Source organism: Tasmannia lanceolata, unplaced genomic scaffold, assembly GCF_043159265.1.
Source record: "Tasmannia lanceolata isolate RefF3 unplaced genomic scaffold, GAP_Taslan_0.1 ptg000005l, whole genome shotgun sequence".
NCBI lineage: Eukaryota > Viridiplantae > Streptophyta > Magnoliopsida > Canellales > Winteraceae > Tasmannia > Tasmannia lanceolata.
Genome location: NW_027518682.1, coordinates 18456625 through 18473846, shown reverse-complemented (window position 1 = coordinate 18473846; position 17222 = coordinate 18456625). Strand labels below are relative to the sequence as shown.

Below are 17222 nucleotides of genomic sequence, written 5' to 3'. Positions count from 1 at the left end.
TAGTCGAATTTCCTCCTTTCAGTTATTAAACCTTGGTCAGGACGCCCAAGATGCTCTTTTCTCATTTCACTTTAGGCTTTAGTAAGACTTCTGCTGCTTGTTTTTCCTATGTCAAATTCTAAACACCATTACCTTACACTTGTTTTAAAGCTTGTTCTCAACACTTTGGGATGTTGAACCTGTGAAACAACCAATTACTCCAAAAGCTTAAGCTATTAGAGTTAGTGCTATTTAATCATTTATACTTCAACACGCGTGGCCCCCTCATATTTTGGGTTGACCATACATGTGGCCCCTCTTTTGGGTTGGCTATTCATGTGGGATTTTTAATATCAAGGAGTTAGGTTAGTCTTGAACCCAAGACCTCTGAGGCAATTATGTGGAAAAACCAATTGCTCCAAAAGCTTAAGCTATTAGAGATAGTGTTATTTAATCATTTATAATTCAACTTAAACCGCTGTATTTGAGGATCCACTGTTCATAACTAGCTCATGTGATTGCGCCCGAGGTCGTGTCCTATCTTATCGTAAAATACCCTTATATTTCACATAAAATGATGGAAATACTCCTATCTGTGAAAATAACCAAGATATCCCTCTCATAAAAAATAACCTAAACATACCTTTTTCATAAATGAAAAAATGACCAACATACTCATGCAGAAAAAAAAAACTAAATAACCCCTATCTCATAAAGATTTAGGTAGGTGGTACTATATTTTGTGGGGACCAACAAATAAAAGATTTAGATCATCTAGGTAGGTGGTCCCACCATATAAGTTCTCACTTCTTACTGTTAATGTTTTTTTTTGGAACGGTAATAAATTAAATTATAACGAAAGCAAACTGGGGAAAGCCCGGACGAACAAAATATACACCGTACAAACTTTAATAAAGAAAGACAACATCGGACTAGAAGACATTGAGGCTCTGTTCACTTCTTTTCCCTGGTGCTGTTTTTCCTGGAAAACAGCCTTTTTTTTCCCTGACATGACCTTGACAAGACAGAATTTTTGTGTCCACTTCTTTTCCAGGGAAAACTATTATCAGATGTGGAATTTCTTATTTAAAAGCTAAAAATGATGTGGAAATTGACTTTTTCCTTGTTATTTGAGATTTGGAGGCTTTCCGGGGAAAACGAAGCCTTTTCCTCTGGATTCCTTTTCCTTTTGCCACGTCACCTAGAAAGGAAAGGAAAACGAAATCCTTTCGTTTTCCTTTCCGGGGAAAAGAAGTGAACAGAGCCAAAGGGGGAGGAAATTAAAAACTAACAACTCTGCCCTGGATGCACCCTCCCGAGCTAGTTGATCGTCCTCGCCATTAGCCTCATGATGAAACGTGATTAAAGTTCCCTCCACTCGAACCATAATCTCATTGATCCACCTTGCAAACCCTCAACCACCATATCGCATTAGTGATTCAACATCCTTATTCCATGATGCTCCTACTACCACTTTATCTTAATATGTTATGATCCAACATCCTTATTCCATGATGCACCGCTCTAATCTCTGCCTCATTGGAATCTGTGATTCCAATGGACCTTAGAACGCCCATATCAGTTCCCCACACTCGCTCACCTAGTACTCCCGCCGGTCCTAGATTCCCTAGGCTCGAGCCGTAAAATTTAGATTGAAGAAGCCACCACACGGGGGATCCCAATCCTGTGATAAGCCACTTAGTGTTAATGTTTCTTACAATATGCACATTTAATTTCTTTTGTTTTCCCCATGTTTTTTTTTTTTTCTTCGTGTGAAAAATAAGAAGATATAATATCGAGTTGAAAAAGATGAATGACATAATAATAAGGGTTTTGCCAACGAGTGCCCTAGCTCGTTACAAGGTGCACTGGGAAAGAAATTTTACACGTGTTTTGATAGAAAAGGGTAGTGATAAATTCTCAAAACAACACATGCTTGATTTAAGAGACATAGGGGTTGATTTAAGATATTTAGGGGTTGATTTATCACTGCCCGATAGAAAATTCTCAAAACATGTGTAAAACTATCAAACAACGTGTAAAACCCTAACTATAATATTAAGGGAAATGATTTATGCGCTCCAATGTTTTGATAGACATGCGCTCAAATTTTGTCGTGTAGCACTTAAAGGGCTGTCAGACGATTATTACGGTTCTCAAAAAGCTCTTCTAGCCCTTAAATACTACACAACAAACATGTGGAGCACATGTTTATCAAATCATCGGAGCGCTGAAATCATTTCCCTAATATTAATTTTGAAGCAGGTAAATCAAAACCGCAATTGGCCTTCCAATCACTATTTGCAGACACATCAAATCAACTCAGTTTTAACCATGGTTTAAAATTTTAGATACCGGTGGGGACCGAAACCGAAAATTTCCGAAATTCAATTTTTCGCCAAATTTCGGTAATTTCGGTCCGAAATTTCGGTTTAAAGACATTATTTATTAAAAAATAAAAGTGTTGCCGAAATTTTGGCGAAATCTGAAATTTTGGTTTTTGGTGGGGTCCGAAACAGTTACCGAAACCGAAATTTTAAACCATGGTTTTAACTTCGCTAGACTCAATCAACATAGCTACCTCGAGTCAACTTGTCTAGTCAAATTTGAACATGGAACTCAATTCGTCCTCCCTATTAGCAGAAATTGTCACCTCTGCTTTGGACTGTGGGAGAGACCCTATGGGTATGCACGATACTCTGTTTTTAATTATCTATTGTGTTACTTACTATGAACGCCATCCATCAATGTTTTCCTACTAAACTGTACAAACCTCCACACTTCTCTCATTTCATAAGAACTACACAACTATGTATGATTTATGGCTCCAACTGACGCCGAATGCCTACGATCTTCAAACCACCTAAAGTGCGCATTACACCATCAAACATTCTGATGTTCAGAGTTCGACATCAAGAAGAGAATTAAGAAGCAAACAAGGTCTTGTCTTCCTCCTTCATCTTGTCCATAAGATTTTAACCTTCCTACATCTTTAGTCAGTACAATCGCCGCTTTGGATCGATTGAACATCTCTGATACTACTGTGTAAAAATCCGATATGCCTAATCCAATCCGATCACATGCTAAAGAATATAAGAAAACAACAAGCGTAAAGATAACATGCATGTTTTACGTAGCTCAACAATGGCACTTACATTTACGGAAGAGAAATCACAATCTCTCAATATAAAAAAATATAAAGATCACACACCATTTCATCTCACTCTCAAGAGAAAAACAAGCAATCCCTTCTTACAAAATTTCTTCTTTTTCCTCATATGATACAACACTACCTTATTTATAGAGTTTTAGGGTTTTTTCAATCCGACTCTCCTCACTCTCCTACTCCAACTAGTAAACTACAAGTGACCACTCCCACAGTTTTGAAACCCTCCAAGACACACTACAAAACACACGAGACATGGTCCCCTCTACTTGGATGGGAAGAAGACACCAAGCTCAACAAATCATTATTTTTTGAAACTAAGCTTTAAGGATTTTTATTTTATTTTTCTGCATTGCTATTAGCTTCATAAAACTTCCAATTATTAGCAATGTGACTTTTAAGTTTTTACTTTAAAACTGATTAGAATTTGGTTGACTTCTTGCACTCCTTGTATCATCAGTTGGATCCTTTTATATTTTCTAATGCAAGCTGATATATACACCCCCTTGGTTGATTGACACACCCTTCTTCTCTGTCTTAAGCTGATCTCATCCACAATAACAATTCCATCAAGTTGTCGGTACTCAATAAAACTATTTTCTAATGCAAGCTGATATATACACCCCCTTGGTTGATTGATACACCCTTCTTCTCTATCTTAAGCATGGTTTAAAATTTCGGTTTTGGTAACCGTTTCGGACCCCACCGAAAACCGAAATTTCGGTGAAATCCGATATTTCGTTCCGAAAAATGAAATTTCGGAAAATTTCGGTTTCGGACCCCACCGAACCGAAATTTTGGATTTCGGTCGAAATTTAAAACCATGATCTGAAGCTGATCTCATCCGCAATAACAATTCCATCAAGTTGTCAATATTCAATAAAAACTTTATATAAACAAAAGAGAAGGGTTGTATCTATCAAAACGAAGGCCATCGATCTAATGGGACCCACCGAACAATCCTACTCATTCTCCTCTACCGATGGGGTACCAATTGCCCATTTTCTTTATTCTTTAACATTCCACTTAAAATCCACCAAATAGATTTTGGGGATCCTATGATTGCTCTAGTTTTTCCCACTGTGGCTAATGGACGGTCCAGATTATAAATCTCGTCAGCGTATAGGGTGTAGATGAGATGTGACCAAATCCCGATGAGCATATTCAAACTCTTCTACTTTTTGGGTTTTTTTTAAGGGCATGAAGTTATGTAGCCTAAGTATGCATTTGTAATAAAATATAAAGTTAGGGGCTCAAAGCAATCTCTCTTCATATTTTATTCTGAAACAGAAATAAACAGATGTTGTGGAATTAAAAACCTTTTGGTAGTGGGAAGGCATCAAAACGGTAGTGCCTTTTGTGGGGACCATCAACCTCTAGGACCACAGGCCCCAGTTCCCCGTGAGATGCAACGACACGTGTCGGGGAACGCGCTCTGTCACGTGCCGACAGAGGAAAAAGCCCATGAAAAGTAAGTAATATATTATTTTATTTTTTCTTAAAAATCGGTCTGCTTATTTATTTATTTATTTATTTTGGGCAGTGATAAATTCACCCCCCCCCCCCCCTGAAAGAAGAACACACCCCCGTATGTCTGTTAAAGCGAGTGTATTCTTCTTTCAACGGGGGTTGTTTTATTTTTTTATGGGGGCGAATTTATCACTGCCCTTTATTTTTTATTTTTGTGCTATTTTCGGCTGTTTGTCGCTTTTCAGGATCGCTGCTAGCCGACAAATCGGCCCTCTTGGGCTTTACGTCTTTTCACTATTTTTATTATATAATAATACTTGGAAAAAATCAGAAATTTCGAATTTTGTCGTTTTTTGCCAAACAAGATAAACTTAAATTGTCAATAAATAAATAAATAAAACTTAAATTAATAGAGTATTTAATTACGATACCACATGATTTGAATAATTGTAGCAAATAACTGGTTTATGTAATTTAATTTTCAAAGGGAACAAAAAGGGTTGGAAATGAAGTTATTTTTAGGAAAAGACAAACAAAGGGTGCGGAAATATCATTATATACTAATGTATTTTTTTTTTCCTGAAAGAGTAAAATTTGATTTACAAGAGCAAGAGATACTGGTGAAGGGCGCTTTTGTCATTTTGTTTAATCCCTTTTTACTTTAGAAGAGTTAGATATGGTTAGTTGCAAAATTCTCTAATAATAGAAAAATATTGAAAAAATCATGAATTTTTGGTGCCCTAGTTTGAACTTAAAAAATTGCAAACAGTTCAGAAATTACCATTTTCCACTTTAAATGCGACCGATATTCTGAATTAAGCAAGATTTCAATGAATGATTTGTCAATTTCTCATATATTATTTATAAATCTCGTGCAGAATTCAAAACTAATAAAAATATAACTAAGATCCTATTTAATGTTTTATTTAGAAAATAAGTACACATGTAGTTGATGTGTGTATTGTAGATTGCATTTGTCTGAATTTTCCAGAAGTCTCCATATTTTCCAAACGTTTAGCTTGCCAATTTATACCTCGATCAAAACTTTGTAATTCTTGCTTGTTAGGTATCTAATCAATACACCAAAAAGCTCCAGAGCTGATGGAACGTATTAAGCTAGAGCCTTTAAACCTTTCACATACCGGAGTAGGTCCCACCAAGATGCATACCTAGGCGGGCTCCACTTAGGACCATAACATTGGTCAAATTTCATAGACAGGTTGCAGTGATCCGGTAATTCAAACGTTCATCTAACAGTCGTCGACATACTATATTGGACAACCCTAACCTTCCCAGTTTGTAGAGGTTTGTGAACCATCTCCTTCTTTCTCTATCCTTCATTCTACCAACTACAAGTTTAAAGTTTAGGGTCATGCGTAGACCTCGCAAACGGGTGGGTCGGGCCGGGTCAACCCGCGGGTGATGCGGGTGCAGGTCACATGGGTTGGGTCAGGAGATGACCCGCATTTTTGCAGGTCAGAATTTAGGTGACCCGCGGGTTACCCGCAAATTCAAACAGTTGCTTATTTTGGAAAAATATTATCACTGGATTTTGATGAGGGGGGTATGGCCAGCACCGTGGGATGATCCAAACCGTCCATTAGATGGCCCACAGCCTAAATAGGTTGTTCCCCAAAAATCATTTCAATAGGTTGATCCTAACCCTCCAATCTATAGAGGGTTAGGATCAAGTGATCAACCCTCTAACATTCAAATCGGAGGGTTGGGATCAACCTATGGTGCTAGCCACAACCTATTTATATTCTATGGTGCCAGCCATAACCTATTCAGGCATCAAACCCTTAAAAAATAGATTAGCATGACAAAATCATCATCCTTTGCATTAGAAAAAAAATCCATCTAACTAGATTAGCATAACAAAATCACCACCCTTAAAAAAGCCAAGTGACTTGCGGGTGCCCGCGGGTTCACCCGACCCGACCTGTGTTTTTGCGGGTTGGGTCACTCGCGAGTTAGTTTTGACGGGTCACTAAAACTCAGACCCGTGCTCGCAAATTTGCGGGTGGGTCGGGTCGACCCGCAGGCTCGGGTCGCGTTTGCCAGGTCTAGTCATGCATGTAGGTTTTTTTCAACCTGCCTAGCCATGGTTGCGATCAAGTTATTTTGATCATTTGGACAAAGTAATGGTTTAGAACATTTGGGCAAGTAGTCATGGTATTATCACCCATAGTAACAAATACTTGTACTATCGCGCGCCCATAGTATCAAGTACTTGTTTCTAGAATTTCATGAGAAAGTTGTATCATGAGATATTTTAAATTTTTTATTATTTTAAGATTTATAGCCTGAAAAACAACAATAAGAAAATTAGACATTTCTTCTCCGGGCCACCTGTTGTAGTGTACAAAGGTTCTCGTAAACAAACTAGAGAGGGTGGGTCAGGAAGAAAACGGGGCGAATATATTCTTCCAAAAAATTAGATGACAAATAATATCATGAATTTATTGTGATTTTTTTCCTTTTTTCTTTTTTGCCTGTTAAAAATAAAGTATGAAGTTATTTAAATAGTTTTTAAAATCTTGGAATAATTTTGAAATATCTTAATATTTTCGAAAATATTGAAGAGATTTGTGACTATGTTATCGTCTCCTCTCATTTATCTTAAAAAATGGGTTAGGTATCACATAATTTGTCCTTTTTTAGGTTATGGGTCTAGTCATTTAAATCAAAAGAAAGAGGGTTTGGACTTTGGACACTTTGAGTTTTGATCCCTCCCAATAATATAACCAGTGGTTCCTTTCTCAAGCTTTTTAATTTATGGTGATATTATTGTATCTTTCCATAGTAAGTCTCTTTCTATAGTCCATATTAAACCACGAACTTCATGTTAAATTTAATAAAATTGAAATAATATTCAAACTCCTATGCTTTAATACTAAAAAACTTTCAACATCCAATCATACAAGTGTTTAGTGAAGTGAGGGGTGCCATTATCAAAACAAGGGTGTGAGGATGTAGCGGCTTTTAATAGCATTCCACACATAATGATATATGCACTTTTTTTTCTTTTATAATGGCACTCCACACATAATTAATCACCATTTTTATTGGATGTTATCAGCTTTTTGGTTGTAGGGGCTTTTAATTGCTAATTACAAAAGTGAAAAATGATGAGGAGAGTGCCATTATTATTGAACAAAAGATGGGAGTGCCGATATCAAAAATAAAAAAACAAGACGACAACAGGAGAGCACGAGAAGTATCAAGTGTAGGCTTGTCTGACTTGATGAAGGGGTCTAAAAGAAGATGTGGAAAGAAAGATGTTGTGAAATGCTCTTTGTTATTATTCTTATCTTCTTTTCCCCATGCTTTGGAATTTGGAAAGGGAGAAAACCCACATCCATGCTATTAATTTAAGTGACGAAAACACCCCAAAGTTCTCAGAGAAAGAAGGGTAATGCAAAAGGGCAGTTGGGTCTTTTCAGGAGTAGAGACCTTTGAATTCTGACACATGCATGGATGGTACATGACATGCAAGATGGGTGACTCTGATAAAGAAGCAGCTGACCCATGCCCATGCAGAGTGGTCTAAATGACTAAATCTAAATCCTTTGGAAGTAAGATAAGAAGAGTATCTCTCAAAATGACTGTTCTCAGCTCTTTCCTTTTCAGTCCAAAATTCAACCAACAGTGTTATCTCCTTTTATCTTAAATTTGTCCCACACCTTTGCCTTACCATCTCTGACGTACCCCACCATATTGTTTCCAACCTTTGCTTTCCATAATTAAACATCGCTACCCACCCCTCTGTCTCTCTCTCTCTATGATCTCATCTTCTTTCTTTTAACAGTTAACACCCATTCTTTTTTTTTGTAAGAAGCAGACATACCACCACACAAAAACCCATTTCTCATTTCTGCCTTATGATGGTAGGAAACCAAGAAAGCATCACAATTGAAATCTGTGCAATTCATAGAAGGTACTTTTTGCTAGTCTCAATCTGTTTACCTTCCATTTTCTAATGGTTTTAGCCTGGTTGGTTTGATGCTTTGGGTGGTTTTGTGTGATAAAAAATGGCTGCTTGATTGATGCTGTTTCTATTTGGTACTGGGGTTGGGTTTCTGTGGTTTTTTGAGTTGGGTTGTTATGGGTTTTGTTTGATTCTGGTTTTGGGCTAGCTGTTGGTGTTTCTGATGGTGTGATCGATATTGGATTTCTTAGTTTTGGATTATTTGTGCTTTTTCTTATTATTTTTGTCTAATTACTTGGTTTAGTCTCCTTTTCTGGCTGTATCTTTTTTTTCTCTTTTTTGTCGGTTGTTAGGGGCACTTGATTTTAAATCCAGGCATTTCTAGAATAGTCGTGAAATAGGTAGTGAAATTATTATCAATAATCCAGCTGGGATTAAATGATGATTGGGTGTAATTGTGTTTGATGGTCCTTTTTTTCCCTCGTAGTCCATTCTTTCTGGTTGTTAATCTCCAAGGGTTTTTTTTAGAGATTTTGTGACATTTAGAAATTTGTTGGTTTTTGTATTTTGGTTGTAACTGCTTCTAGTGTGTGGCATGTGAAGAATTATTTATCTTCTTTTTTATCAATCGGATATTGGGATAGGATGATGAGCCTCTGTATGTAGTTGTGCTTGATGGGATCCTTTTTTTATCCTGGCTGATCCTATAATCTCTGCCAACTTTCAGGTATGTTTCGAGCTCTTCTGGCTTGTGATTTGTTTTGTGAGTAGTTCTTCCATGATGCATTTGAGAAATGATGTCTCTTCTTGCCTATATGTATTTAATGTGATGGATTTCCTAAAAGTAAATAAAAATGATCATTCCATAGACATTTCTAATTTTGTTCTCAAGGTGTTACTATTAAGGACTTCCTTTGGCATGTTTTCTCTGTTACCTTAGTGTTTGGGGAGCATGGGGGTTGTATGTTATTACAATTTAATTCTTTCGATAAATCATTCATCTATGTATGATAGTGTGATGGCTTCCTGAAAGCAATTTTTAGCTGTCATGGAATCTTCGAAGTTATTTGCCTTCTTTGAGTCGTTCCTAATTGGTTAGTGGCATGACCGAATCATGGGTTTGAGTCTTCCTGACAAGGTGGCCTCCTTATTTGGGCTCCAGAACAGCAGCTTGCAACTATGGCGAAAAAACCCTTGGTTGAATTACTAGTTCTTCGTGCCGGGCCTGTGGCGCGTTGCTAACCTTATCTCCAAGACTAGATATCCTTGCAGAATATTAACATATCTTTCTCATATATCCTTAGGAGCATGAACGAGATTGCATATGTTTGGCCAGAGATGATGATGTGGATAGAAATGCCTAATGAGTAGGAGATAGTCTCCCTCTTTTGGTTTTTGGTTCTTCCTTTGTTGAGGGATCGTCTCAACCCTTCTTTTGTTGCATTTTTTTTCTATTAATGAAGTTCCACCATCTTTGAAAAAAAAAGAAGGAAAATTACTAGTTCATTGCTTTTATTAAATTGGGATTGAGAGTTGAATCCACTTCCTTTTGTTTTCATTTCCTCAATAAAGGTTGGCAATGCTTCTAGCATTTTCTCAAACTGTTGATTTGGAGAATGGATTTGCAAGCTTCATTAACAGGCAGGTGCAGGTCATTTAACCGGGCATGCTAGACTAAGACAGAAAATCATCACTGGTTTAAACATTTGTGATCGTGCTAATTTTCCCTGCTCCCATGTAACTCAAACTGGTTGGAGCAAACCCAGTCAAGAATTTTGGTCCTGTTCTTGATTTCACCGAGAAGATACAAATTGCTAACCATGGACCACGTGACTACTCTTATGTGAGAGAAGTGCTCTCTGTTCTGCTCTCTATGGGAATATGCTACATATCAAATTCCTTAGGTCCAGAAATCTGAAGCATGTATTCTATTTTTTTTTCCTGAATATTAAAGCTGAGCACACATTCATGAATCCACTACAGTTTTTTTTCTCAATTTTGCAAACTGTTGGTTTGAAGAACATATTTTGCTTTGAGATTATTAACAGTTGGACTTCATGATCATTTAGACCAAAGCCACTTTTCATGGTACAGTTTTTGGTTCCACATTTGCATCAACTGTAACCTGAGTACCTTTGACTGCAAAGAAAAAATATTACAGGTGTAAGCACTTAATCTTATGCTTATTAAGTCTGCTCCTGTACTCTTGTACCACAAACTGGATCAAGCAGTCCTCTTCCACACACATGTATGTATGTATGTATGTATGTATATAGATAGATACATATAGAAGAATATTAATTCGTGGACGGGAATTGCTAGCGTCCATCGCAAAAGGCATTTCGCGAAGCGTCTGTTTCATGAGAGAGCAGCCACATAGGCTTAGATTTTGTCTTAATCATTTCATTCATCTGAGGTGGCTGCTCTCTCATGCAACAGAGTGACGCTCTGTGAAATGCCTTTTGTGATGGACGCTAGGAAATCCCTTCCTGGACTAGGATTTACAAATAGTTCTTCTGAACAGAACTTTATACATATAGAACTTGTTAATCATAAAATTAATCAAAAAGGCTTTATATAATGCAATGCTGTGAATGGTAATTTAAAGTAAAATTCCACAGCCTAAGATTGACCTATATGACAGTACTCTGTTATATTCAATAAAATGCTTATAATGCTTCTTTTAATGAAAGTCATTTATTGTATCATTAGTAGATGTTGACATAAGTTAGAAGTATTCTTCATTCATTTAATCAGGTCATGTATATGGAGGGGCTTGGGATGTTTTGGTCTTTGCACAATTGCACCTCTTTATCTATGCACTTGTGGTGGAGACCAAATTAATGAGAACAATTTCATCTTCTTTTGTCTGCTAATTTGTTTGCATGGTATCAGAGCAGATTTGTTATTTCTACCCTGCTCCATTTTGAGGATTAAAAAATAAATAAATAATGACTGATCCTTTGAGTTGATTGTTTTTTCCTGCTCTGAATCCATACATTCTTTTCTCAGCTTGTGCATTAATTTATTTAATAGTTCAGTAATCTCTCCAACCTAGACTCAATAAAGATAACTTCTTGAAGTCTTCTGTATTTTGTCAGATGATTCACTCTCCATTGTTATCAGAGAGTTTCAATTGTTGTTCCATAGGGAATTCTCATGCATTGGCACTTAGTGAGCAGCTCTGAGCCAGTAGATCCAGGGCATACCTGCATTAGTATAAAGAAATCCTTTCTCTGACATTCAAACTTGAAAGCCGAGAGAGAACTTGTGGTCCTTGAAGTCGTATTATTTCTTGATAGAGATGATGGGGTCAAGGTCATTGCCACTTACAATTATATCATCAATGTAGACAAGATTGTGGGTGGAGTTCACATTTTCGCAACTTGCAGAGCATTGAGTTATCGATATTTGATTGGGAGTATCTACCTTTCTCATAGATTATTGATATTTGATTGGGAGTATCTACCTTTCTCCTATGTGAGCATGTCCTGAAACCTGTTTTGTCATTTTATTTTCATCTCCATAGGTATTATGAATTGTTCAACCATATCTTCTCAACTTCGAAATTTGAAAGTTAAAAGTTTGACTGAATCAACTCATGTTTTCTTTGAGTTCTTAGTTTCAAAATTGAATCTAAAACTCAAATTCTTGTGGGGCCTGAAAGGAGTAAGTGGAGTCTATTATGCAAGGAGGAATTTTTGAAGCCATATCACCTCACTATCTTTTATTTTCTTTTTTGAGGCTAACTGTCCTTTGTAGTTCTCTTCTTAAGTTTCTCGCTGTACTAATTTATCCTTTTTTATGCTATGGCTGTTAGTCTTATCTAATGACAGATGGGATTTCCTATTATTGGTACAATTCATCCTGAGTGGAGTTCTATTTGTAAACTATTGAATATGTTCCTCCTCACGGTTGAACGTTTCATTTAGTGGGAGTGTTCACACTTATTTTTTAGTACAAATAGCTACTGTTTTGGTTTTTTTAAAGATTATTCTCGTAAATGTTGCACCTTCTGATTACTCTTAAATGCCATTATTAATCTGAACTTCATCCGCTTTTTGGCTTTTGACAAATAAAGTGTAAAAATCCCTAGGATGGTTTCAGCTGGCAGTGTCTTGTGACCATTTTAGATATCACGCCTGGAGCAAAATGTATGTAAAATGATGTACTTGAGCTTGGTTAGTCTATATGGATTTAATTTAAGGGCACCAAATCTTGAGGAGAAATACATTAATCCATCATCTAGTTATATTTAATTAAGGGCTGAAACAGTGTCATTCAAATACTTTCAGAATCGATGCGACAGCAGTGGCGGTTAGTTTCACTTAGATGTCCACCCATGCCCCGTGGATTGCTTGATGCAAAAGTGTCAGCAAAGGTCCCAAGAATTTTAGGACATATGAACAGAGGAAGCAGAAAGATAGGGTTGTGAAATCTGGGCGTAAAAAGAGCAGAGCTGCTAATGTTAGCAAAACATCAGCTTGACATCTGCTGATGTCAGCAGGTGGACCCAGCCACATAAGGCTGATACTTTTACAGAAATTTCAGAAGAGTTTAGGTTGGTTTTGGACATCCAATCAAAGAAACCAAGTTGGATTGAAAGTTTTTTTTTTCTTTTTTCTGATTTTAGTCTGACTTAGGACTTCAATTCTAACTTCAACTCGGTAACTTCAATTTACAGTTTAAGGATTATATTAGGACAGTATTTTAGTGAAGTTTCCATGTTTATTTTGGACTCTAAGAATTTTTTTTATAAATAGGAGTGGGCAATCACCCCAAATGAATTTCATAGGATTTCTTTTTTCTTTTTCCTGGATTTTTGTGTTTGGCTGATCTTTTCGAGTTATTGAGATTCCAGAACTTGATTATTTTTATGCTGATTGTTCCTCTTTGTTTTATGTGCTCTTGCTACATTGGCGTCCTCTTTGTTTTTTTTCTTCACTGAATAAGAGAGGTGACTGTAAATTATTTTTACAGCCCTACTTGCATCATTGGTTTTTACCTGAGTTTGTTCTTAATTTCTAGCAGAATGTTTATAAATTGAATAATTGAGGGCAATCTTTTGTATGCTCATCATTCTGATTTTCCTTTGGAAATTCCCTTGTTAAGAAAATCAGACAAACTGTTAGATTCTCCTCTCATGCATTCAATGTCAAATTCTAAGATGGAAAATTGGTTTCCCTATATAGGAAAGATTTCCTTAGGGCCACATCCTTTGAATCTTTCTTAACTCTGTCTTTCAGAGAATTATAGTTTTGCTCTTCCTAAGAACTTTTTATTAAGTTTATGGATTTAAAATGTAATATTCAAAATTCAGCCAGAATGTTATGTTGCAGTATTTGTGTGTCCGTTTATTCAACACCCATGATACCTGGATACCTGTATAGGTCCCACATATTATGCTCAACATGATGTGCATTGAATCAACTCTCATACATATCCAGGATGAGTATTGGATACTTCATATATACTATTTTATAATTTAAGTCTAATTAACTTTTTTTATCTGTATGTATTGTGTCTTATCTCATGGTATGGGTTGCCCTTGTCCGTGCCTTTGTCCTAGATTTCAGTAAATGCTTAGTTGTGCACCCCGTATCGGTGTCTATATTATTTTCTGTCTCCATATATCATAGCCAACACTTTAGAGGCTAATTGATATTTTACAACTATCTTTTTTCTATCTATTGTTTTCTGATGGCTTCTGTTCTGATGCCTGAAGCATCTTATTTGATGATTCTGAAGTGAAGCTATCTTACATCGGTAAAGGCATTCGAGAATTCACTCTTTCTTTAGTCCTTACCAACACTCTTTTGAGCTTTCCTCTCTTCTGTGGCATTCTTTATTAACCAATGAAAGAGTTTATGCTTATGAAGAAGTTGATGAACCTTTGAACATTTGCCCACTCAATTATTTGATCTGTGAGGCTTGAATGATTTTTTTTTTTCTAGTGGCATCCTCTATGAAATGGATGTTTGGCTTGTACCATCATTTTCCATTTTGAGTGAACTTTTTTTTCCTAATGACATCCTCTATGAAATGGATGTTTGGCTTCTACCATCATTTTCCATTTTGAGTGAATTTTTTTTCTAATGCCATCCTCTATGAAATGGATGTTTGGCTTGTACCTTCTCTATCGTTTGGAAGGTGCATCGGACCACTTGGCATCACATTCAATTCTTTCTTTTTTTTTGGTAAGTTCGGATTGAACCCCCGGCCCCTAGGTCAAAGAGAAATCTCCTTCACCATTGAGCTAGAGGCTCAATTCCATCACATTCAATTCTTAGTCTAACACTAACTAAAAGTGGTCATTTTCAGTAATGCTTATGTAATGTTTTGTGTGATGCCTTATCTTGAACTGAACTTTTTTTTTGTTGAAGCTACCAATCATTGAATCTTCAACCTTGTGCTATAAAGGCAATCTTTATGGAACTTAACGTGATTATATTATGTAATGTCAACCTTAAATGCAGATGAAGAACTAGCCTACGACAGTCATCACCTATCAGCATCGACCCTTCCCATTGCTCATCGAAGCCCTCGACAAAATCTCAATCTTTTACTATCCAAAAATGAAAACAACCAACTCCTATTTCGAAGTGGAAGCCATATCTGAAGATGAATCTGATGTCAGCAGCCAAGTTGCTTCCAACATCTCCATCCAAGAAATCTCCCCAGATCCCTCCAAGCCTACCACCATCTCCTCACCTACAAATCCCATCAACCTTCACTCAAATCCCGGAACAGTATCACTCGACTTGACACTTAGCCGCAACAGCCATTATAACAATTTGGGCTCGAAGGAATCAATGGGGTTTTCAATATCAAGCACTAGCGAGAGCAGTAGCGAGGCCCGTCCTTCCACTTCAGTTCCTCGAGTCTTCTCTTGCAACTACTGCCAGCGCAAGTTCTTCAGTTCTCAGGCTTTGGGTGGCCACCAAAATGCACACAAGAGGGAGCGAACACTGGCGAAGCGGGCCCTAAGGATGGGCGTCTTTTCTGATAGGTATGCCAGCCTCTCATCACTTCCTCTTTATGGGTCTGCATATCGGTCTCTAGGAATAGAAGCTCATTCCATGGTGCATAATGGCTCATTGGAGAGGCCGGAGACAAGGGCTGGTGCGAGATTTGAACATAGCTTACTTGGGCTGCCAGTTTTCACAGAAGATGAGGAAATGGACTTGTTCTGGCCTGGAAGTTTTAGGCAGATGGTGAATGGAGGTCCGAGTTTTGAACTTGCCGGGAATTCGAATTTGAATTTTATAGCTGTTGCTCCACCGTCAGAGCAGGACTCATCGACCCCGGATCTTACACTAAGACTTTGAGAGGTTTCTTTCTATCCATAACTCTCCTCATTGTTGTTTCAATGCTATTTTCTGTACAGTGAGATATATGAGGGAACATGAACCATGGATGTGAGCTTTTTTCGGCTAATAGTGTTTTACTATGTTGCTTTCACTCTTATGCAGTTTTTCAGTGGCACTGTGTTAACATACTGTCTGCTATGGGTGGGAAATGTGGCAATTTTCAATGTCAATGAATGCTTTTATTTTCTTTTCTTTTCCTCTCTTTTAGATGGGTAAGTAGGGATCACAATGATCGCTGCTGCGAGTGTTTATGTCATAGCTGCTAAGGCTCAAACCTGGTGTTGGGGTGTAGTCTACTTAGCAGTACAGTATATTACTTAAAAGGCTTATTAGGGGTAAATTGGGTAATCGTTTAATGACTTGGGAATTCATGCATAACACAAGTAGTTAGAAATCCAATAAAATGCTTGAAGCTGCATTTATAGATATCAGTGTTGTATGTCACACACCATTTGGAATGATATTATCAGACTCAGAGCGAAATGGCCCTGCAGTTTAGTGTCTAGAATTGATGAAAATAACACTAGCAGGTGGAAATAATTTCTGGGCATGAACCATTTAAGGTGTCGTCTACCACATGAATAGCTTAGATCAGTCATGGTCAGTCCACCCCACGCCCGCCCACACACACACAAATTTTTTGTGAGGGACAGCTCATATAGCTTATATGAGCTAGCCCTCACAAAACATAAGGGGCCCACATTGTTTCGATGATCCAAAGCATTCATTTGATAGGCCCTCACATAGGTAGGGTGTGCCTAAAAAATCAGCTTCATAGGATCATCCTAACCCTTCCATTTAGAGGTTTAAGACTTAATTTTCTTTAAAAAAAAGTTAGATTTAGAGGTTTAAGACTTTAAGGCTTAATATGTAATTCCATACTACTGCCATTGTAATTGGATACTTGATCGAGGGTTGTTGTTAGTATGATGTTTCATATTGCACTATTCATTTATTAAATAAATTAAGGGAAATGATATCAGCAGAATCATGTTTTGATAATTGCACTAACGCTTCTTGTCTTTTATTATTTAAAGAGCTGTCAAAGGTTATTACAGTTCCCAAAAAGCTCTCACAAGCCCATTAAAGAAAGAAAGACAAGCAGATTTTGTGCAATTATTAAAACATGGTTGTGCTGATAACATTTTCCTAAATATATTTTACAGATACATTGACACATATAAAGTTCTCTTATGCGCTGTATTCCACGAGTTGGGACCTTGAATTATTCTCCTACGAGTGCGAATTATTGCCTTTCCATTTAAAAGGCAGAAATGGAAGATCAGGAATATTTGATGGCGACCTT

General features: G+C 37.1%; 1 protein-coding gene and 1 pseudogene across 5 annotated transcripts; both read left to right on the top strand.

The window, feature by feature from the left end:
* The window catches only part of LOC143876405 (putative ascorbate-specific transmembrane electron transporter 1), a 50815-nt pseudogene that overhangs the window by 20741 nt on the left and 12852 nt on the right, over positions 1 to 17222 (top strand).
* Positions 8281 to 16013, top strand: LOC143877819 (zinc finger protein 4-like). Of its 5 annotated transcripts, none has more exons than XM_077380069.1 (3): positions 8281 to 8555; positions 9274 to 9309; positions 15023 to 16013. In XM_077380069.1, exon 3 carries the CDS (start codon positions 15122 to 15124, stop codon positions 15872 to 15874), a length of 753 nt encoding a protein of 250 aa, XP_077236184.1. In that variant the 5' UTR covers positions 8281 to 8555; positions 9274 to 9309; positions 15023 to 15121; the 3' UTR covers positions 15875 to 16013. The 5 variants fall into 5 exon arrangements, with proteins under 5 accessions (XP_077236184.1, XP_077236185.1, XP_077236183.1 ...); XM_077380070.1 differs by lacking the exon at positions 9274 to 9309 and adding an exon at positions 9191 to 9273; XM_077380068.1 differs by lacking the exon at positions 9274 to 9309 and adding an exon at positions 11697 to 12026 and having other exon boundaries at positions 8282 to 8555.